The sequence below is a fragment of the Dreissena polymorpha genome, chromosome 11 (genome assembly GCF_020536995.1).
Source record: "Dreissena polymorpha isolate Duluth1 chromosome 11, UMN_Dpol_1.0, whole genome shotgun sequence".
Lineage (NCBI taxonomy): Eukaryota > Metazoa > Mollusca > Bivalvia > Myida > Dreissenidae > Dreissena > Dreissena polymorpha.
In genome coordinates, this window is record NC_068365.1 from 57,009,513 (window position 1) to 57,031,781 (window position 22,269).

Below are 22,269 nucleotides of genomic sequence, written 5' to 3' on the forward strand. Positions count from 1 at the left end.
CGGATTCCGTACCTTTTCACTGTAAAAAATGAAGGAAAGTTCGGGTACCACAGTTAAAGATGATGATAAATATGCGACAGTACTTCTTGCCTTGTCGCTAGCAAGACAGTACTGTAAAGAAGAAATCCAGTATTCTGATCATCCTCACATTACCTCAATATGAGATGAAAGTCCCCCCCCCCCCGGTATATACAGGACTGTCGAGTTTAAAAAATAGAACTCTGTTCTGATTCTTAACTTATGAATATGTTTGCTACAACTACATAAAGTGTGTACTTTTTCTTTGACGCATCGTTAAACACTGTGACATCGGAGTGAGAAGTAAAGAAATATGTGCAAACTGTGAGTACGCGATTTGTCTTTAAATTTAAACAGCTTTTGATTGCTGTTCAAAACAATGTTCATTTATGAGTGAAATAACACACGTTTTGCCTTGCATTTACACAACTGTTTGATGTAAGCTTGTATACTATGTAATTCATACTTGCATTGGATCTAGATTTACCTTTTGTTTTAATCTGATTCGAGCACGTCAAATGTACAATCAGGTACCATAATAAATTCACCTGTCTAATAAACATGTTCAAACAGAGATGTATAAATATTTATTGATTTAGCTAGTTGTTCTATTTCTCTCGTACTTCGTTTAATATATACGGAAGCGTAGAATTCCCACCACACTAAATTTATAAAGATTATCAAGGTTAACAAGGCAGAGTAAGTAAGTTACAATACTGAAACAAGGGAATTTGCTTTAACAAGGCAGAGTAAGTAAGTTACAATACTGAAACAAGGGAATTTGCTTTAACAAGGCAGAGTAAGTAAGTTACAATACTGAAACAAGGGAATTTGCTTTAACAAGGCAGAGTAAGTAAGTTACAATACTGAAACAAGGGAATTTGCTTTAAAAAGTTATAATGACCACATTATTCATATTTTAATAGTATGCATTTTATGGGCTTTGTGTGTTGAAATGTTTTAGTTAACAATATTTTGTCGGATATGTTACTGTTAGCAGGAACTTGAGATCCTATGTATCGTTACACATGTAGGTCCCGAAGACTAACGAACTATTACGAAAATTAACGGGAATCCCCGAACGAAAAAACGATGTCCGTGGAACCGTACGTGTTAACGGACGCCGAAGGGGCCACTTGCGAAGGAATGATCAAACTTGACGGCTACCCTATGCCCTCGTTCATGCAAGATTGCACTACCAGAGGAAAGAATTTTTTTGCCATGCGGAACTGGAAGATTCGCGATGATGATGTTGTCTTGGCAACCCTTGCAAAAGCAGGTAGTTTCGCAATGTTGTTGTTATTTCTTAACATACTCCATTCCATGATCTTTCTGACCATTACCGAATATTTTTTGTAAATAATATGATGGGGGTGTGTTAATTTGCAGTTCTTATGCTTTAAATGTTTAAGTTTTAGGAGATAAGAAATGTGTTTACGAGGTCTAATTGTTCTCCATATAAACTTAGCCGCATTGTATTTAAATGAGTATTTGGCAAGAACGTGCACGCATTGTACTCAAATCGTTCAATGGTTGTCTAAACTTCTCTGCAATTTCAGGTACCCATTGGGTTGACCCAATTGTGTACATGCTTCTGACAAGAAAAACCGAACTGTCATCGGAGAGAAAATTTACGTTGTTTGATGCTACAACCGAGGAAAACTTCGATAAAATGCCTTCTCCCAGGATTTTGGCCACACACTTACCCCCGCAATACCTGCCGCAACAACTGGACGAAAAGAAGACAAAGATCGTGTTAGTGTTGCGTAACCTCAAGGACGCTGCGGTTTCCTTGTACTACCACACACTGAACATGCACTTGTTTAATTATTCAGGGAAATTTAAGAACTTTCTTCCATTGTTCATCGAAGGGAAACGTAAGTTTTATTATTGTTCATGATTGTTGTTCATTGTTCGGGCTTATATATTGTTGAATAGTTAACCTTATTTGTTTTATTTCTTTCATCGCAAGACAAAGAAAATGGAAGGACTATTAATTGATTGATAATTTACCAAATGTGTCCAAATCAATTCCTTAGATTACACATTCTTGTTGCGGCGGTAATCATTATATAAACCCGTTGACAATGACTTATATTCTAATCTTAAAAGTGTGCCATTTACATTTCAGAGCCATACGGCGACGTGTTTTCCTATTTAAGAGAATTCGAAGAAAAGATGAATTCAGAACCGGACAGGATTTGCTTAGTTATGTACGAAGATTTGAAAATGGTATGAGTGTGTAGCTTACCTGAGTACTAGATGCTTTTGGTGATCTTTCGTGGTCATTTTATGTCCGGCGTCGTTCGGCATGCTCTGTGTGTTTTCAACATTTAGCATGTTATCTCACATTTTCTAATGTCTCATTATAGATGAAACTTGGTCGGACTGTTTATCTACATAATGTTTAGGCTCAATTAGAAAATGTTTCTCGTTCGACCACAAATTTGGTCACCAGGTCAAATATAAGAAAAATTGTTGCCGTTCTTCAGGAAATATATATGACTTAACCATTCTGAAACTTGGTTGAAAAGTATATTTTTATAATACACATCCAAATACTTTTTAATCTGGTCACATACATCTAAAACTAAATCATCACTTCTTAAAAAAACCCACAAAAAACATTGATACAACTATATAGGTCTCATTCATGATTACATCTTAATGAATCTTGGTCGGAATGTCTATCTTTAAATATCTAGACCGAGTTAAAATCTTGGTTACGGGTTTCCAAAATCAAGGTCAATTGGTCAAAACTTTGTTACCCCTGTAGAGGTCTTATTTATGGCTCACTCTTGAAGACACTTTGCCATAATGATTATGTTTTCTATTCAGAGTTCCGGTCTTGTACATGTTTATTCATTTTCTTTAGGATAATGTTATTAAATTTGTGTTACCACTCCAGAGTCAAATTGACTTATTAAATCTCAATTAAACTTGGACTTAATATTTATTTTTACAATGTTTGGCCGAGTTCGAGCCTGGGTAACTAGCATCCAATAACTAGGTTACAATGCTAAGTCTTTTTTCTCTCTACATATTTACCTCCCTAGAGGCCGAATTTAACACTCAATCTTTATAACCCGGGTAATTTACGTCAAAGATCTAGGTCTAGGTCAAAGATCTAGGTCACCTGGTATTAGAAATTAGAAAAGCTTTATTACCGCTCTGGGTGCCAAATTAATGACATTTATGAAACTTTGTCAGGATGTTCATTTTGACCATTGCTTAACTAAGTAATTGACTGAGTGTCACGTGTTTCGAAAAAAGGTCACCAGGTCAAACGACGTAGAAACCACATTTATGACTCAATTGTGATTGAACATGGTCAACATGTGTATCTTGTTGTAATAAATTGTCTATAATTTCTTGAATCATTAAGTACAATATTTCAACGTTTTATATGATTTACTAATCATTGAAAATGCGTCGCTGTTTATGTTCTCATCGTTTAACAAAGCACTTTTCCTTGTTTTCATAGTTCTCTGTTCGTCATTAGAATTCTGATAGTGTCTCATACTTCAGACAATTCAATAGTCTTACGGAACCACGTTCTTGAAAAACTGGGCATAATGCATGATGAGAGATCTTCTAATCAGGGACGACACTTTCCACCTAAACCGGATTTTGTTTAAAAGAGACTTCATATAAACGAATTATCCCACAAATGCGGAAAGAGTCCATCTGATAAGCCTATGTAGACTGCAAAGGCTAGTCTGTGACGACATTTTTACGCACATGCATTTAGCCCAGTTTTCCCAGAACGAGGCTCAACGGTTAGTCACATCGTGCACATCGTTCTGCTTTTAACTCACTTACAGGACGGGGTTAGAGAGATTCAGCGTATCGCCAGGTTTCTTGGCGTGGATGCAAGTGAAGAGTTTTGTCGGGCAGTCCACGAAAGCTGCTCTTTCCACAACATGGCGGAGAAAAGTATGCCTGAACAAGAACGCGCAAGATTCTTCAAACCTGGTGGCTCATTCTATAGGAAAGGTATAACATTTTAAAATTCCGTTGACTTTAAGGAGCTGAAATTATGTGCAATGTGTTAATTTTAAAACGCTAGTAGTGTTTAAATCAATCTAATTAATTGTTGAAAAAATTGTGTTGCTTAAATCTGGCAAAACATATTGTAGAGTTAAAACACTGTATGTTAGAAACGAGGAACTTATATATTTTCAACGCCTTTTACTTCATTCGTCTTTGAATCCTTACTCACTGTGGAAAAATGTAGTCCTAATATTGTGCAATTTTATTATTAAGAAATAACGATTTCACTGTACGCAGCGCACTGTGCATTCTCATCGGGGTACGATTGTATATGGGTTATTATAGATGAACTACAATAAACTATAAAGAATAGAGTTGTTAACCTTAATGAAGTTTAACCTTTTATACGTTTATAGCATGTTTGTTTGGGTGAAATTCAAAAAAATTGTTTGAATGAACCAAATAAGATTGTAAACTTGATGGTAAGATTGTAAATTTTGAGCATTTATTCAAATTTACGCCAACTTTGAAATAAGCGTCTCATATTTTAACCCGTTTGGATACATACTAAGCAAGTTCTCGGTGATTGTTTTGCAACGTTGGTGAGAATTGCAAAGACGTGTTGTAGGCATTGACTATGGGTAACAAGTTTGTCGGTAGGTGTTCCAATGATTTTTTTTTCAGCTGCAAAGCGATGCAACGATTTTTTACACTTGTTTAGGGTTTAAAGAATGTATGACTAGACACATTTTATTTAATTTTCATTGAGTATGTGTTGAAATAAACCATTCATTTAACACCATAACATTTGTTGGCATGATTTAATACTTCTTTAAATATTTCATGATGGACACCATGTGTAGGTTTTTATGCCAACAAAATGCGGGTTTTCAGAAATTCTCTTAAATGTTTTCAACTCCATAATGTTCAATTTATCAGAAAAAGAATTAAACATTTCATATTGTTCTGGCTATAGCGAGCGTTTGATTAGGTCGCCAAAACAGGAGAACGACAAATATGATCAACAGAATTACAAAAAGGATGCCAATACGAAATCATGAATTTCGTCGCCCTTTTTGTGGCGGGTTCTCGTTTTGGCGACTTACAAGCCGCCACCTCGCAAGAACGTGACACAAATAAGCAAACATATTTGATGCCTTTTCAAGAGTTTGACACGTTTTTTATGTTTACTTTAGAAACTCTCGAAATGCATAGCTTTATAAGACTAGTAGATGGTAGAAATCGTTCATACAGCTGTGTTTTCAAGTAAATAACAAATCACTATTCCTTCTTCTGTAAAAATCAATACCAAATCGTTGTGTTATTTTGAAAATTGTCCTTTCCCTCTGACAAAAAGATTTTTCTGTTTGGAGAATCACACACTCGGAGCTGTCCGATTCAAAATTTCAAAAAAATATAATTGTGATATGATCTCAGATTTCAAAGAAATTACGTAAGTATGTATCCGAATATGCGAATCGGTAAACATGGCTTACCTTTTTGTCAGGTCGCAACAATTCAATTCATTTGTATGTGTTGTCATTTTTGCGTATTCATGGAAAGCCATACTTGAAACGAAACGCATATCCAATAAAAGTGTACGGATATTACTATAAGACTATGACTTGAAGTATCCTGTTCAAACTATTATATACGAACCTCACGTACTTCTCACACAAATACGCACACTACCTACTTATTTGCAAAGCAATACTCGGGGGCAATAAACTGCAATACACATGACAAGATGACAATTGACTCAGTTACTTTACCATGGTTAAGACGAATATTGAACAAATCTCGATATCTTACGAAAAGGCAGATCATTGAAAACAAACATAACGCATATTATGACGTTTCAAAAGTATGTATTATGTGGACTCGTTACATAAATGAATTCCCAAAATACGTTCAGTGAAATTAATTTTCGAACAGTGAACTTGAGTAATATACGGGTTTCCTGGTTTCATACATGAACTGTCTTTTCCTCAGACATAATACGTATTTTATCCAGGAATTATCGGAGACTGGAAGACTCACTTCACGGTAGCTGAAAGCGAGATGTTCGACGAGATTTTTGCACAGCGGATGGCCGGAAGTAAACTGAAGTTCACGTACTCTGCAACCGAGTAACTGGAGAGCTAAAATGAACAGGCTTTCCAATTGGAATTAAAGTTCTTGAGTTATTGCAGCAAACTTGCTAGGAAGTCATATTTGGTGAAATTATTGGTGAGACTGTATCCTGTTTTGGAATATAATTGTACGCAATTCATAATATGTATTGGCTATAGAACATTGTCGCTATGTCACTTCTATATACTTCTACATGTATTGATTATTCAGGCATGCATGCTGTATATAATGCTTTTGTAAAGAGTTGGCGTTCGTTTTTCTTGATCCACATCCTCCAGAAAAACTAACAAAACAATGTACGATTCAATTAAAAAATCAATTCCAACTCTATTTAAATTCGGCACGTGAATCGAAAGAAAGGCTGAATTACATCTTTTGTCTAACAATCTTATTTCACTCGTATTGAAAATGGTTGGACACGTGGAAACAAGTGGTTGAACGTAAAGTCGGGTAAACAGCGTTTTATGGTGTAAAGGTTTCCAGCAAAATGAACACCACAGCAGGTTCGGATCCGGGATTTTTTGCCGGAGGGTGTATCTAATCGTTAGATTGTTTTTAACCACATTACTAGTAATCATAAGTAAGCTACATCACTTTAGCTTAAATTTATATTGAATGATGCAACACCGATGACAATATAACGAGTCTTGTCGGACATAAAAATATAATATTTATGAAATTATTTTTATTATGAATCTAACAGCTTATCTCCTTTCTGCCATAGTATTGTTTTTGCCACCACAACACAGTACGCACAGTAAGTGACGCGAGCAGCGGAGATATCGAGCGTTTGCTGGGTCCTTAGAAGGCCTGATTTGAACTGTAGGTTTCAATAAGACTTTATTCGTGCTCGCATTGACCAGCGGTGATTTGAGATTAACATGTATAATGAAACTTTTTCAGCATGTCATCTCATAAATTTAATACATATGAGCTGCGCTCTGTGAAAAGGGGGTTTAATGCATGTGCGTAAAATGTCGTTCCAGATTAGCCTGTGAAGTCCGCAATAAAGGCGTAAAATATCATGTATCGCTTCGTGTGTCATATCTCGCATATAAAAGGGCGACGATCGCGTTCATAAAGGGCGGCGGTCGCGTTTGTAAAGGGCGACGGTCGTGCTCAAAGGGCGAGATATCGCATATAAAAGGGCGACAGGCGATATTAATGCAGTGATATTTGAACAGTATAAATATCGCGTGTCGCCGCGACTGTCGCGAAAAATATCGAGTATCGCTTCGTGCGTCGTGTGTCGCGGTCTGAAAGTAGACCGCGATACACGAGATTCGGATAATATGGGCTATATTTGAATAATAAAAAATATCGTGCGTCGCCGCGACTGTCACGCAAAATATCGTGCGTCACTTCGTGTTTTGTTCGTCACCCTTTGAACGCGAGACAAAACACACGACGCGACGCACGATATTTTGCACAACAGTCGCGGCGACGCACGATATTTTTTCCGCGACAGTCGCGGCGACGCACGATATATTTAACACAATATATCGCAATTTGGGCTACCTTCACAAGGGCGATATATCGTGTTAAATATATCGTGCGTCGCCGCGACTGTCTCTCAAAATATCGTGTATCGCTTCAAGTGTTGTGTGTCGCCCTTGATGAAAGAAGGGCGAAATTATAGATGTCACTATACGGATTCCGTATTTTCCGCATTATCACACTATGAACTATAATTATTCATCAAGTTCTCCAGTTCAAAAAATAGAACGCCGTAATATCAGTGTGTAATGTATAGGACATTGGATCATAAAGCGAAAGTTATGATTGCGATAGTAGTAAATATACCTGTAAACACATGCTAACTTTAAGAAATTGCTTGTTTTAAGGATATATACTATAAGGATATATACATCGACGGTTTGTATATTTAATCATTTTAATGGTTGATGGCATTGTATTTGTATCGACAATAGTATTTACAAATAACATTTGTATGCAAGGTTGTCATACAATCAGTTGTCGTTTACCGATAATCACACCGGAAATATTTTGTATTAACACATACCTATGATACACATATACATATAGGATAATCTGGTTTGTTAAATTCACATGTGTTCATAAACAACTTCTTCACTTCATCACACTACTCCAATTTGTAGTTCGAACATGAGGCTACTTCTCACTATTTATATTGAAAACGGGTCGATCGTGGGGGAAATGAGTTTGAATTTTGAACAGTTTTTGCATTTTGTTTTATTTACATGAAGGATGTCTTATTATAAAGGAGTTTAAATGCTTGACTTATGTAGTATATCATATTCAAAATGGCCGAGTGCACTAACACACGCACTATTGTCCCTATACAAATGTGAATCGTGCAATGAACGATATAATTTTTAAAAACTTGTACGAGGCTCTATCAGATCCGTTTGTATATTATATTTCGAAAGCAATAAATGAAATAAAATATATATACATGTATACAATTTTATTTAAGTTCATTTTGTAAATATTAATACAGGCCTTTTTCTGTCTATTTTGGGAAAAAATACCTAGCAAAATTGGGATTTTTCGAGTCCAAATTGGGAAGAATTTTCATCGACAAAAGCATTATTTGGTAAACTTTTTTCTGATTTTTTTTCTTATTAAATGTTTTCATACATAGGTGTTGCCAAAGATGCTGAGAAAGTATTTAAACTGATTTTTACCATACAACAGTCATTGTCCAATGCTAACGTATTAAAGTATGTGTATGATAAAAAAACAGACTTTGTTATAATGCTTGAAGTTCAAATACAATACATAGCTCAATATGTAATTAAACATTTTTTTTATGACTATTCACATTCGAAGGACCTGCATTCATCATATTTTTATTCAAAATTCAAGTTGCCAAATGTCTGAAGGCAACCATTTTTTGAAACACAAAAGTTAAGCTGAACATCATAAATGTACAGTTTTGAAATCTTAAGAAGCTACAAAGGGTAGTGAGTCTGAATCTAGCAGTGGTAAATGTTCATCACTTGCTTGCTCAGAAACCCCTCCTGGGGAACACAAACTGGCATTCTCACTTGGACTATTGGGAATGTTAATGGTTGAGTCAGATTCTGGGTTAACCGTAAACTGACTGGCGGTAGTATTTTCCCACAAAATATTCAGTTTTTGCTTGCCTTTCGAGTCATTTTTTTTGTATTTTACTTCGATACTGTAGTACTTCGAATTATGCCACATTTTTTAGACTGGGTCGGTTTTCCGTAATTGTTTACCCAATTTTATTCTTTCGAACCACGGTAACGTTTAAAGTGAAACCAGTTCACATTTATTTACCTCAGACCATCGATATCGATTCTCAACCAATTTACAATAATTAATGAACAGAACAGAACAGACAGTTTATTCAGACTTATACACATATACATCGTCTTTAATGCATATATTTATAAATTAAACAATGTCACGTGTCAAAATATAATAATTTTGACAAAATCAATGATACAATATTATATATATATATATATATATATATATATATATATATATATATATATATATATATATATATATATCTATATATATATATATATATATATATATATTCAATGTGTAAATTCAGTGAAATTTCAAAACAAAATAAGAACAGAGAAAAAACAACGATTTTGAAAAGAAGAAACATACCTATTTTAAAGGCAGTAAGGATAAACTAATACGTTTATTTTGGGTATGGTATATATGATATAATTTTTGCAGAAAATACAAAAACAGAAGAACAATTATTTCACATTATATCAATGCAAATAAGTGACAGATATTTATGGGAACTTAATAAGAAAAAACAAACTATTAAGTCTATTAGTGGTATTTATAATAGAATTTCGTATAGTTAAGGCTTCTTTAACATATTTACATACATTAATAATTTATAATTTACATTTTGATGTCAATACATTATGACACTTTACAACAGATGGGTTCATGTAATAAATACGTTTAATGTATTTTTGACGTAGTACACGAAGACATGCACAAACACAAATAAAATGGAATTCATCCTCTATGTCCCGTTGATTACAACAAAGACAATACCGTTCCTCACGAGGGAAAATGTTGCGTGAGTACCTTCCGGTCTGAATTCTCAACGTATGGGCCGTAGCCCTTATTTAAACAAAGTATACACGTAGATTTTTAGGCAATAAATCCAAGTAGTTCTAATATTCACGAGAGGTTTTAAAAATTCTATACATATCTAGAACATAACTTCTATTCATATTTCCGAATCATTTTTGCTTAGCGGGGTCAATAAGTCTGCATTTAAATTCACATACAAAAGAACTACTATTAGTTATATTTGCAGTTTCAAACACATGGGAAAATCCTTATTCATTTAACAATTGTTTAACATTTGCAACCCAATTTTTGCATCCTTTAAAACAATCATTCAATGCTTGGATATATACAGTTTGTATAATAATATTTTTACTGTTAACAATTTTTAACCAATATTTAACAATTCGTACATATCTTTTCACATACAACGGGTATCTGCCTAACTCACCATATACTACAGCACTACATGTATTTATATTTACATTTAACAATCTTTTGCAAAATTTAAAATGAATGCGTTCGATTTTTTTTGATTTATTTAAACCTCATATTTCAGAGTTCTGTTCTGTTCACGCTAAAACACGGCGCCCATTTATTTAAAACATGGTACCTTGCGGGAAACGCATTTTTCGGCTTCGATTATTTCGGTCGGATATTGGGAATTTTTTTATAATTGGGGAAAAACATCCATGTTTCGCATTGGGAATGGGTCCGACTATCGGACCCGTGAGATAGGCAGAAAAGGGCCTAGAATATGAAATACAATATTTTCACCTCTAACCCAGCACTTGCCAATATTTATTATATATTGCATCTTTTGAAATGATAATATTAGCTTATTTTAAAAGCAGTAGGCATGACCTCTATTTGATATCAATTTAATCGCTTTTAATCCAAGCACACTTTTTAAATGAAAAAAAAACACACTTAAAAGCTTATGTTTTTCGGGTAATGAATAAAAACGAACTATTCGAAGTTGATATATTTGACGGAAGTTTACCCTTGATAAAAAATTCGTCCATTACGTTCAACACCCAAACAAAACAGTTGTTTCAGACCTTGCATCTTTGGATTTTAGTTCAAGTCAAAGTGTTCCGTCTAAGTAATTAATGTAGTGTTTGATGATGTTTTCATACTTACCCGGTTTATGATTACAATAATGCAGTTTCAGGTTGGCATTACCCTTGCGAAATGAAAAAAGAATTTATTTTTTCCTGATTAAGCTATATTATGAAAAAAATGTTGCAAAATAAAAACAGTACGTCTGAAAGTAAGAGCATCAATTTCAATAAGTCGTACACAGAAATGTATAAACAATCAGTGAAAGTCGTTCAATTATTTCCAGTGAGACGTACACTATTTTTATTTACATATTCACCGAAAATAGTGCCAACGTAGTGTGTCAACCTTGCTCAAATCGGTCTATTTACCTTCAATTAACACGTTTTCGAAGATATATTGCTAATATATGTGTATACATCGACAATAAAATTGGCACATGATATAATAACCAGAATGCGTTTTTTATAGACTTATAACCAATGATTGACATTTCCTTATGCGTGGTTATGTGGTACTAACGTCGTGTCATATCGATGTCAGCCGATATAGCAGTAAAAAGGTTCGATAGTGTGTGCATTCGTGCGTGTGTACGTCCGAGCTTGTCCAGGCTGTCTATTTGTCGTTTGTCATTAACCGCGCAATTGTAAAAAAAACTTACCACACATTGTTCGCAATTCAAGAGACGACGTATCGCGTAGAGCAACTGTGTCTTTTCCTTATATGTTAAGGTCTTACTTGCTTGTCGAAGATCAAAAGTGTCAATAAAACAGCTTTTTCCGACTGTAACTTTGTCATTCATCATGTACTATTCAGATTACTTACCTCAAATGGCCACTATGGTAAGCTAACGTGTCGCCCGTCTCTCTTTTAAAAAGTCAAGGTCGCAATTAGAGGTGAGAGGTCGATTTTTGGTATCAAACAGGCTGTCCGGACTGTAAGTTTGTCAATCATCGGGACATTTTTAAATAACTAACCACAAATATGCACCATCATAAACGACAATGAGTTACTTGTAACGCCTTTCCTCACAGATAACGGTTGCACTTCGGGTTCAAAGGTCAAAATAGCCCTTTACACCGCTTGTCCGGACTGTAATATAATTTCGAAGTAAATTGAAATAAATGACCCGCATGACGGCGAATTGCATGTTCATCCATCTCCCAATCACAAAGGTCAAGGTCGCAGGTCGCACTTAGAGGTCGAAGTAACAGCTTGTCCGGACTGGTATTGTGTAAATCCTGATGCAATTTAAAAATAATTCACCATAAACGTCCACCATAAAAGGACGATTTGCAACGTTTAAAAACCGTTTCCCGTCCTGGAAGTTCTCGCACATACAAGTAAAAGTTTAACGTTAGCCCCTGAACAGATTTTTGAACTTTTACTATATGTAGAAAGTGTGCTTACCTTTTTGCAAAGGTCAAGTTAAACATAAGGTCAAATGCCAAACATGTGTACGGTTCAGCTTTAAAAATCTGGTATTACAAGCAATATTTACAATCAACATGTTTCTAAAAAGCATTTCGTTGAATTCTCAGTGTGTTTCCACATTAACTGTTAACCTAATTATGCTTTTAAATGTAAGTTTTGTTAACTTTAGTGTTTAAAATCAATTTCGGTATCCTGAATGATTGACATTTTCTAATAGACACATGTGAGGTTAAGTTTCAATTTTGTGTTTCAAAGGTGCGAGTAAAAACGATACTACGACATTTGAAGGATATACTAGAACGACTACGATAATGTCCGTAAAACCGTACGAGTTAACGGACGCTGGCGGGGCCACGTGTCAAGGTATGATTACAGTCGACGGTTACCCCGTGCCTAATTTCATGGAAGATGGCATTGTGCGAGGGAAGACAATTTTGAGCATTCGAGAATGGAAGATTCGCGATGATGATATTGTCGTGAAAAGCCTTCCAAAGTCAGGTTGGTAAGCACTATTGATATTTATTTACATGTACATACATTTGACATGTCTAGGATTTTATATTTTGAAAAGCAATGTTATCAAATTGCGTATAAACGGTACTTTTGTCAAAAGGCTTTTTAAATTCACTTTAGCGAAGATTTTGTTTCCACTTTTTGTGTTTATATCTTTTAAATGTGGTTATTTTTGTCAGTTTTTTCAATACACCGTTTACGTGAATAGCTCTTGGTTCTGTGAGGTTTTGAGCTCCTTAAAACAGGTGTGAGCCACTACCGCTTTCAATTGACCGTTCTACGGCGGTCACTCAAGTGTTATTCATTTTTTGTTTACTCCTGTGTTTTGTCAAACATATAATTCTTTTAAGCCGAACATTTGTTTTTATATAAGTAGACCAGCTACTGGCCTGATACGGCAACAGAATATGCTAGCTGTGAATCCAACTTAAATTAAGTAAATTAAGTGCTAATAAGGCCTCAGGTTTTGATGTCATTCCTGCTAGATTTGTTAGGGATAGTGCTTCTTTCATATCTTGTCCCCTTGCTCATATTGTTAACTTGTCAATCATAAAGGGTTCTGTTCCTGATGACCTCAAGTCAGCTAGAGTTATTCCCCTCTATAAGAAAAGTGTTAAGACTGAGGTTGAAAACTACAGACCGGTTTCGGTCATAAGTATCATCTCAAAGATCATTAAAAGAGTAATTTATGACCAAGTTGAAGGTTACTTGAATGACAAAAAGCTTCTGTATAGCTATCAATCAGGATTTAGGCGTGGCTACTCTACAGACACCTGCCTTACCCATTTATCTGATTATATTCGTTTTAAGATGGGTGAAGGTAAGATGGTTGGTATGATATTGTTAGACCTACAGAAGGCCTTCGATACCGTCAATCATCGTATTTTAATCATGAAACTGGAGGCTATTGGTCTCCATAGTGACGCAGTCAGGTGGTTTACCTCCTATCTCTCCGATCGCCATCAGGTTCTTGACGTATCGGGTACTATGTCCTCCGAGGCCTCCATCTCATGTGGTGTTCCTCAGGGCTCCATTTTAGGTCCCCTTTTATTTTTAATTCATGTGAATGATATGGCCGCTGTGGTAAGAAGTAAAATTTTACTTTATGCTGATGATACTGGCATCCTGGTAGCTGGTAAACACATTTCAGAAATTGAATCCATTCTTTCTAGCGATCTCGAACTTATAAGTGAGTGGTTAGTGGACAATAAACGTTACCTACATCTTGGTAAAACAGAATCTATATTGTTTGGCTCAAAGCCCAATCTAAGGTCAAATCCTCAGCTAAATGTCTCTTGCAATGATGTGTCAATTACTCCATCAAGTTCTGTTAAGTACCTAGGTGCTATATTGGACCAGTTCCTGTCTGGTAAAACCATTCCTAGGTCAATTATTACAAAGGCAAACTCAGATAAAGTTCCTATACAGAAATAGTAAGTTCTTAACATTGCACACCAGAAAACTCCTTTTCATGTCCCTTATACAGTGCCACTTTGACTATGCCTGCTCTTTTTGGTACCCTGGTCTTATTCAGTCACTTAAAAATAGGCTTCAAACTACACAAAACAAGATGATTAGGTTTGTTCTGAATATGGATAACAGATCACATGTTGGTCAAGAACAGTTTTCACATTTAGGTTGGCTGCCTGTTTCAAAACGAGTAGAACAGATCATACTTTGTCATGTACATAAGGTTAAAAATGGTATATGGGTGAGAATTTTAAGCCAGTGTCTGGTGTACATAATCGTTGTACTAGGTCTAATATGGTAGCTCAGCCAGAATCTGATCATTTTGCTGAAAATTTTACATTTGACGAATCGGGTCGTTTTTCCAAACCAAGAGTAGGAAATTTCGGTTCTAACACATTTACATATAATGGTATCTGTTTATGGAACAATCTTCCTCAAAACATCAGGGCTGTAACTAAACCTAACAATTTCAAGGGTGCCATCAAGAAACAGTTTTTAGAGTCTTTATAGCTTTTTATAGTATAATTTTTAGTATGAATTTTATGTTCTGTTAAAATACTGTGATACATTTTTAAGTGTTATTATCATTAAGATGCAAGGATCTCATAATTATTCTTAAACTTATAGTATGCTACAAAGTGTGTTTATTAACTACATATGCAGTGTGTAACTTTCTTAAGCAACTTCTGTGATAATAATGAACATGTGATTATATTTGTTCATTCTTAATCAGTATTATACTTTATTAAACAGTACATATTTGATACATAAACATTATTAAATATCTAATACATGACTGTTTCATGGTTACTGCCACCAATATCAAGGACCACAATGGAAATAAGTGAAAATCATTTTTCTCTTTTTTGTGTTATCCTTGGTATTGCGTGTGCATTCCATGGTTTGCTATGTATATTGCTGTGATAATATATTTTATATTGTCTGCATTATGTAATAACTATGTAATGTTCATATTTTTACCAAATAAAATCAATCAACTGTATCGGGCGTTCATGTTCACTCTAATACGAATTTGTAGTAGTAAAAGAAGGTAAACGATAAAATGTCCATGCATTTTTAGGGAACCGTTGGGTTGACGAAATTTTGAACATGCTTCTGTCGCGAAAAACAGAGATGGAAGCGGGGAGAAAGTTTGCATTGATTGAGCAAACCACCGAGAAAAACTTCGAATCAACGCCTTCTCCCAGGGTGATAAGCACTCACCTACCTCTGCGATATCTGCCGAAACAATTAGAGCAAAAGAAGACTAAGATGGTCTTAGTATTGCGCAACCCCAAGGACTGTGCAGTGTCCTATTATCACGTAATGACCGGCATGCGCGTGTTCAATTACTCAGGGAAATTTGAGAACTTCCTGAAATTGTATATCGACGGGAAACGTAAGTGTTCATGTTGGTATCGAGCTGCGTTTGTCATTTAACAGTCAGGTCTGATAATGGGGTTTAAAAAGTAAGATGCATAAAAGGATTTTAAACCAATATTTTCCGGCTATTAATCAATTATACCAATCCCCACGCACAGTTGTCGTTCCATTCTCTCACATACAATCTCTGCCATCACAAGAAAATCCTACCAGATTTGGAAGGATTTCATTTTTTGTTAAAGTTTTATATTATGAAAAGTAGTATCATTTTCTTTTATATTTTGAACATCGTGTATAAGCTTTGGTTCAAAATAAAAAATAAAATATTTGAAACATGTGGCTCGGCCATTATCACGTGGTTGGTTATTAAGGCAGGGATGTGCTTCAACTATGCTGGTTCCAGTCAAATCTCTGTAATTATACTAAATAGCATAGCCTTAAGAAGATTCATTATTCTGGACATATTTTAAAGTATTCTTTAATGTATACATGTACAAATACGTTCGCATTTTTAGGAAAATATATTTGAATATTATTGGCGACAGTCTGTTTTAGTCATATTGTAAAGTGAAAATTGAGTCACAATTGTCGGTATGGTTAAAAATGACTGAACATTTTGCATGAACTTTCTACGTACATGACAATGTTGACTTAACACTTATGTCATCTTATTTAGGAGAAAGCCGGTGACGTTATTGATAATAGTTCGGTGGACAACTTATGTGTTTATATCATGGACATGTTTGTTTAGCCAGTTGTTTAGTTACTTATTAATTGAAAAATGGCCAAAACTTCAGTTTGACTTAAGGTTTTTTTGCGTGAATGTAGGTTTTACGCAAACCGTGCTTAGGGTTGCATTTGGGCCAGTATGGTCAAGGTGACTGTTTCCAAAAACAGAACAAAAATGGTTTCCGGTAAATAACTTATGTTTGGATAGAGTTATTTTTTTCTGATGTTTGTATAGGTTAAAACAGACCTAGCATACTATTGTAGGCAGTCGGGTAAAGGTTAAACTGTTTTTGCTCAATTAGTTTCGATGAAGGTATTGTGCATAAATTTAGAGCAAAGGTTACTTCCATCAAAACCTCTCTACGAAATATCATCTGAGAAAAGTGGGTTCAATTTGAAGGTCTCTGTTAAAAAAATACAAAAACTGAATCCGCTCAATAGTTGCCGTTTTTATGGGTTTATTGGTCTGTGATTTTGTTTATTGGCAGCTTGCATGCAGACATAGCTTGGTATTTAGTTTAAGGCCAGTTAAATCGATGTGTAGTGCAATATTACTTTACAAACAAAACTGTTTTCCGCTCAGAAGCTTGAGTTTATAAGGAAACATTGCGATAAAATTGTGTTTATAGCACGGAATTGCATAATTATTTGTATTTGAAAACTAAAACTGTTTTCGTAGCGTTGGCAAATATATTGTTTTGGAAATGTTCGTATTGAATTATTATGTTTACTTCAGTGCCCTTCGGCGACATGTTTTCCTATATTCGGGAATTCGAAGAAAAGATGAATTCAGAATCTGACAAGATTTGCCTAGTTATGTACGAAGATTTAAAGATGGTAAATCTTAAATACTATTTTGTTCAATAATATTCATCGATTGTTCGATCGGGCCGGCTTGATCTCTTGGAACTGCGTTTGCCTACACATCGGGGATCGCGATATACCCATAGTCATGTAAGACACAATTTTATCGCCTCATACTTAAGTGTTTGAAGTGTAAGTGTTTGAAGTGTAATAATTCGATAGTGGTTTTTACCCACTTGTGTTAACGCTTACAGAACGGAGTGCAGGAGATACAAAGGTTGGCGCGGTTCCTCGGTGTGGACGCCACTGAAGAGTTCTGTAAGACAGTACACGATGCCTGCTCCTTTCGAAACTTTGCAGAGAAGAGAGAATTTACAACACCTGTCAATGAAATGGTTTGGAAAGAGGGAGGCTGCTTTTACAGAAAGGGTAAGCATGCCGAGAAATACACGGAAGACCATCTTATCATTTGCAAACTTCGGAACACTAAATATACATTTATTTATATATTTAATGATGTCATCTGTGGTGGTTAACACAAATAAAACTTGAATCAGTTAAGAGCTGTCTTTCGCTTAACGTTATTTAGCATGAAAGTGATAAATTATACGGCCACATAATTGGACTATGCACATGTTTTACTAGGAATAATCGGAGACTGGAAAAATCACTTCACAGTCGCTGACAGCGAGATGTTTGACGAGGTCCTAGCACAGCGGATGACCGGAAGTAAACTGAAGTTCACGTATTCTGCACCCGAGTAGTCAAGTGTACTGAGAATAAAAAACGCAATCCAGGTACGCAACGAGGTCTTCCGCAATCCATTCGCCAATCACATTTGGTTCTCCATCTACATTTTTTTACCTTTATACATGCTGAATATCTCAGAAAAGCTGTACTATACGTGTATGGCCTGTAAAACTTGTACATGTAGATGTAATTTAATGTATTCTTAAAAAAACAATATTATTCGTATGTAATTATATCTAATTTGTACATATCCCGAAATATGATCAAATTCAATAAAAAAAATTAATAAAGCATTGCCTCCCGTTGTCCATTAGAGTAAGCGTTAAAGGGGCCTTTTCACGTTTGGGTAAATTGACAAAATTAAAAAAAGTTGTTTCAGATTCGCACATTTTCGTTTTAGTTATGATATTTGTGAGGAAACAGTAATACTGAACATTTACCATGCTCTAAAATAGCCATTATATGCATATTTTGACGATTTAAAAAACCTGAAAATTATAAAGCGTTGCAACGCGAAACAAATTAATAATTTGGAGAGTTCTGTTGTTGTCGTTATATTTTGTGAAACTACGAGGATTGCTTATCTATAGTATAAAATACAAATGTTACTATATCAGGAAAATTCAGTGGTTCGAGCCCTGCTGAGGGTTACCTTTGTTCTTTTTAAAATTTTATTCTTGATCTTTCACTGGAGCTTTTTAGATCTTATGTTAACATTTATTAATATAAAGCATTGAATGACAAACTTCAAAACATGCCAAAATCTGTGAACAAACGTAAGCTTTCCAAATAAAAATGAATTTTAAAAGAACTTTGAAAGAACACATTTCTGTAGCGTACGTACTCCACTCTTCCAAGGCGAACACTCGGCAATAACTCCTTACACGCAATTGTTTTCACGTGTGTTCAAGTAAACAATTTATTCGTGTATATATAAGTCAGTAACATTTCACGAGTTAATTTTCATTTTTCTTTCTTTTAAGATCAGTCAAATAAACAAGAAGACCATGATGTTCCTAAAGCGTCCACCTGAGTTCAAGTTGTAAAACAATTAGTGAAGAATTGGTGACCAAGTTTTTTTTACTTAAAATGACCCAGTTTTAAACTTTATGGTCATGATCATCATTCAGACTAAGGTTCAATAAAATTAGGCAACACAGTATTGATATATATTATTTTATAATGTTTGTTTTCCTATGATTGTACCTAGCTACCTCGTTAAAAACCCACTTGAGCTCAATTTACACTATGCATAGATATTGCCAAGATAAACACCCTGACCAAGTGTCCTTAAGATTTACCAAAACTGCGGCCTCTTAAGTGATAACAATCTTAATTTTCGAGACATGCGACGCCTGATACCGGACTGACCACAATAGCTCACCTTTAGCACTTCGCGGTCACGAGAGCTACAAAACAAACAATGCAAAAAAAACACATACTCTTCCGAAGAAAGGCGTTACGAAGTCCGATCTATATGATTTGATCGATTATTTTTAGAAAGGTCAAAATATATTTGACCGATTTTGTATGGCAAGTTTCAAAACAATACATAAAATTATTAACTTAAGTTGTACAACTGTCATACAAATCTTTAATCATTAATTCCTGTTAATGTTTATGTTACCAATTGTATAAATTTTAATAATTTTAGCCGATCCAAAAGATAACCTTTATTCGGATCAAGATAACCAAATCAAATATCTTGGCTAAATTTTATCCAAAACGTTACCAAAACGTGCACCTGTTTGAATATCTATTTGTTTATACAATCGCTAACCAAAATAGATATCCTTAAATTGAAGATGACCAAAAGTTATCCACTGGATAAGAGTTATCCAGATTTATCCAATTTGCCGCGGATGATTTAACTAGCGCGTGCTGGAAATAGTGATGTTTATAATCCTTGATAGTTTTGAAGTGATCTGACATTTTAAAAGAAAAGGGTGTACGAAAGTTTAATATTAATTGTATGATCCTTTGGTAACCTCTAAATAAAAATAATTGTTATGCTTATTTTTTATCTTAATTGTCGTTGCTTGTATGTGTATTTTTGAAGATATGACACATGTTTATTTTATCTAAACGCTGTTGTGAACATGTCCCTGATCAGTCCGTCTGTGTTTTTTCCCAAATAATTAATATGCACGTTTGTTTTACAGTAATTCGTTTTGAATTAAGATTTTTAATCTATTACATGTTGAATATGTATCTTTCCTGAAATTTTTAGAAGTCTCTTTTTCAAGAAAACACGTTTGACTTTTGTTTTAGTATAAATACGTTTACGTTTAAACACGTTTTTAGTGTCTTTCGTTATTTCACAAAATAAAAGTTCGAAAAATATATATATATATATATATACTATTTATGGTTGTTGTGTTCGTTATTTGTCAAAATGTGTATGTAAATTGCTCTCAATTGCTGCTTCTGTTTTGTTTTATATTTTATGCTGACGTGACAGATGAAGGCATTATATAATTCGAATGTCATCGCCATATTGTTTTTAGGCTTCTTTTGATGGTAAAATGGTAACACTGTACATCGATGCATGTACATTGTGTTTGTTCTCGAAGCATGCTTTAAAATTAATGTGTACACTTTAACATACGTAGGTAGTACATATTCATTTACAATATTTTATTATTTTTTAATATTATACTTTATTGTATTGTTTCGAAGGGATATATCTGCATATTCTATTTTGATACCTTTTGATACCTCTTTGAACATGCTAGGGCACTGCTTTGAACTGGAGCACAAGGCGGAATCGGCGTTGACGGTTTGCAAAACGTTCTTGCAAATGCTACCTCAAATAAATCATGCCGTCTTGCATATAAACGGCTTCTGTGGCCAGTTATTCAAACATTAATGACTTATGGACAGTTAAAGAACAACGTTAAAGTGTCCAAGAGAAAATCACTCGAGTTAACGTTACGTGACTAGAAAATTTTTTAACCCTATAGATGATTAATACACCCACAAAGCGTTGTAGCACAGATGCCTATGTTTGACAATTAGCTCTGTTTTCTCTTGTGTTGTCCAAGTGTGATACAACATAGTGATTGTAATATGATTCACGTCAAATTTTGTTCTAAACAAAAGCAAATGAACATGAAGAAGATGTATTGTATTACGCTTCAGCCTTTTGTCAGCTCCTTAATTACTTAAAGCATTGTGATTATAATTTTGCAAGTGTTATGTACAAAGACACATAACGTCATTTCGGTTCACTACACTGGTTAAAATAAATGTCTACGACTAAAATACTAAAGGTACCACTATAATAATAATAATAATAATCAGTATTCTAATATTAATACGTATTAGTATTATTCGTATAATGAGCAGGGTTTATTGTTGCTTTGTTTATAAGATATTCAATTTATTATATTTATATTCAGCAAATATCATGCTAGTATGTTAGACCCAATTAAATAATGTTCGCTTTTCAGTTTATAATTACTTAACAACAAATTAAAGTTCTGATTGCGTTAGTTAGTTTTGTATGAACGAGACAGAACAAATATTTTTAGTTAATTTATAGATAAAGAAAGCTAAATTGAATGTTACTATTTATAGATTTCTAAAAGGCAATATTGCGATTAAAGCTCGTTTTGTAGTAATACGCCTTTCTTAAAAAATGTAAAGTTATGTTATTCAATTATATAAATAATGAACGTGTCTTTGATTTTTTTTTAATTTTAAGCAAACTATCACTACGTTATATTAAACCGTCATTTTTGGATAATTTGGATTTGACATTATATTTAAAATTTGCGGGTATATGACAAAAACTATTTTTTGTTAATGTTTATACAGAGACAACATTTCGCATTCTATACGTAAACAAACCAATTAAAACAAAACGACATGCAATGAAAACCCGTTACAATTAATATTACAAAATAAAACAAAACA

The 22,269-nt window shown here is 34.3% G+C and overlaps 2 protein-coding genes across 2 annotated transcripts; both read left to right on the top strand.

The window, feature by feature from the left end:
* The first annotated feature begins 201 nt into the window (after positions 1–201).
* On the top strand, positions 202–6,387 carry LOC127850166 (sulfotransferase 1B1-like). Its single transcript, XM_052382990.1, has 6 exons — positions 202–342; positions 1,053–1,297; positions 1,578–1,895; positions 2,150–2,250; positions 3,843–4,014; positions 6,026–6,387. The coding sequence occupies exons 2-6, from the start codon at positions 1,111–1,113 to the stop codon at positions 6,142–6,144; spliced, it is 897 nt and encodes a 298-aa protein (XP_052238950.1). The 5' UTR covers positions 202–342; positions 1,053–1,110; the 3' UTR covers positions 6,145–6,387.
* A 1,468-nt stretch (positions 6,388–7,855) lies between these two features.
* Positions 7,856–20,708, top strand: LOC127850164 (sulfotransferase 1B1-like). Its single transcript, XM_052382985.1, has 7 exons — positions 7,856–8,019; positions 12,958–13,200; positions 15,767–16,084; positions 17,534–17,634; positions 17,856–18,030; positions 18,247–18,398; positions 19,335–20,708. The coding sequence occupies exons 2-6, from the start codon at positions 13,014–13,016 to the stop codon at positions 18,363–18,365; spliced, it is 900 nt and encodes a 299-aa protein (XP_052238945.1). The 5' UTR covers positions 7,856–8,019; positions 12,958–13,013; the 3' UTR covers positions 18,366–18,398; positions 19,335–20,708.
* Positions 20,709–22,269: the final 1,561 nt, after the last annotated feature.

Coding starts and splice junctions, on each gene's coding strand:
- LOC127850166 (XM_052382990.1), top strand. CDS start 1,111: ATGTCCGTGGAACCGTACGTGTTAACGGACGCCGAAGGGGCCACTTGC. Junction 2,251..3,842: donor TGTACGAAGATTTGAAAATG/GTATGAGTGTGT, acceptor ACTCACTTACAG/GACGGGGTTAGAGAGATTCA. Junction 4,015..6,025: donor TGGCTCATTCTATAGGAAAG/GTATAACATTTT, acceptor TATTTTATCCAG/GAATTATCGGAGACTGGAAG.
- LOC127850164 (XM_052382985.1), top strand. CDS start 13,014: ATGTCCGTAAAACCGTACGAGTTAACGGACGCTGGCGGGGCCACGTGT. Junction 16,085..17,533: donor ATTGTATATCGACGGGAAAC/GTAAGTGTTCAT, acceptor TGTTTACTTCAG/TGCCCTTCGGCGACATGTTT. Junction 17,635..17,855: donor TGTACGAAGATTTAAAGATG/GTAAATCTTAAA, acceptor TAACGCTTACAG/AACGGAGTGCAGGAGATACA.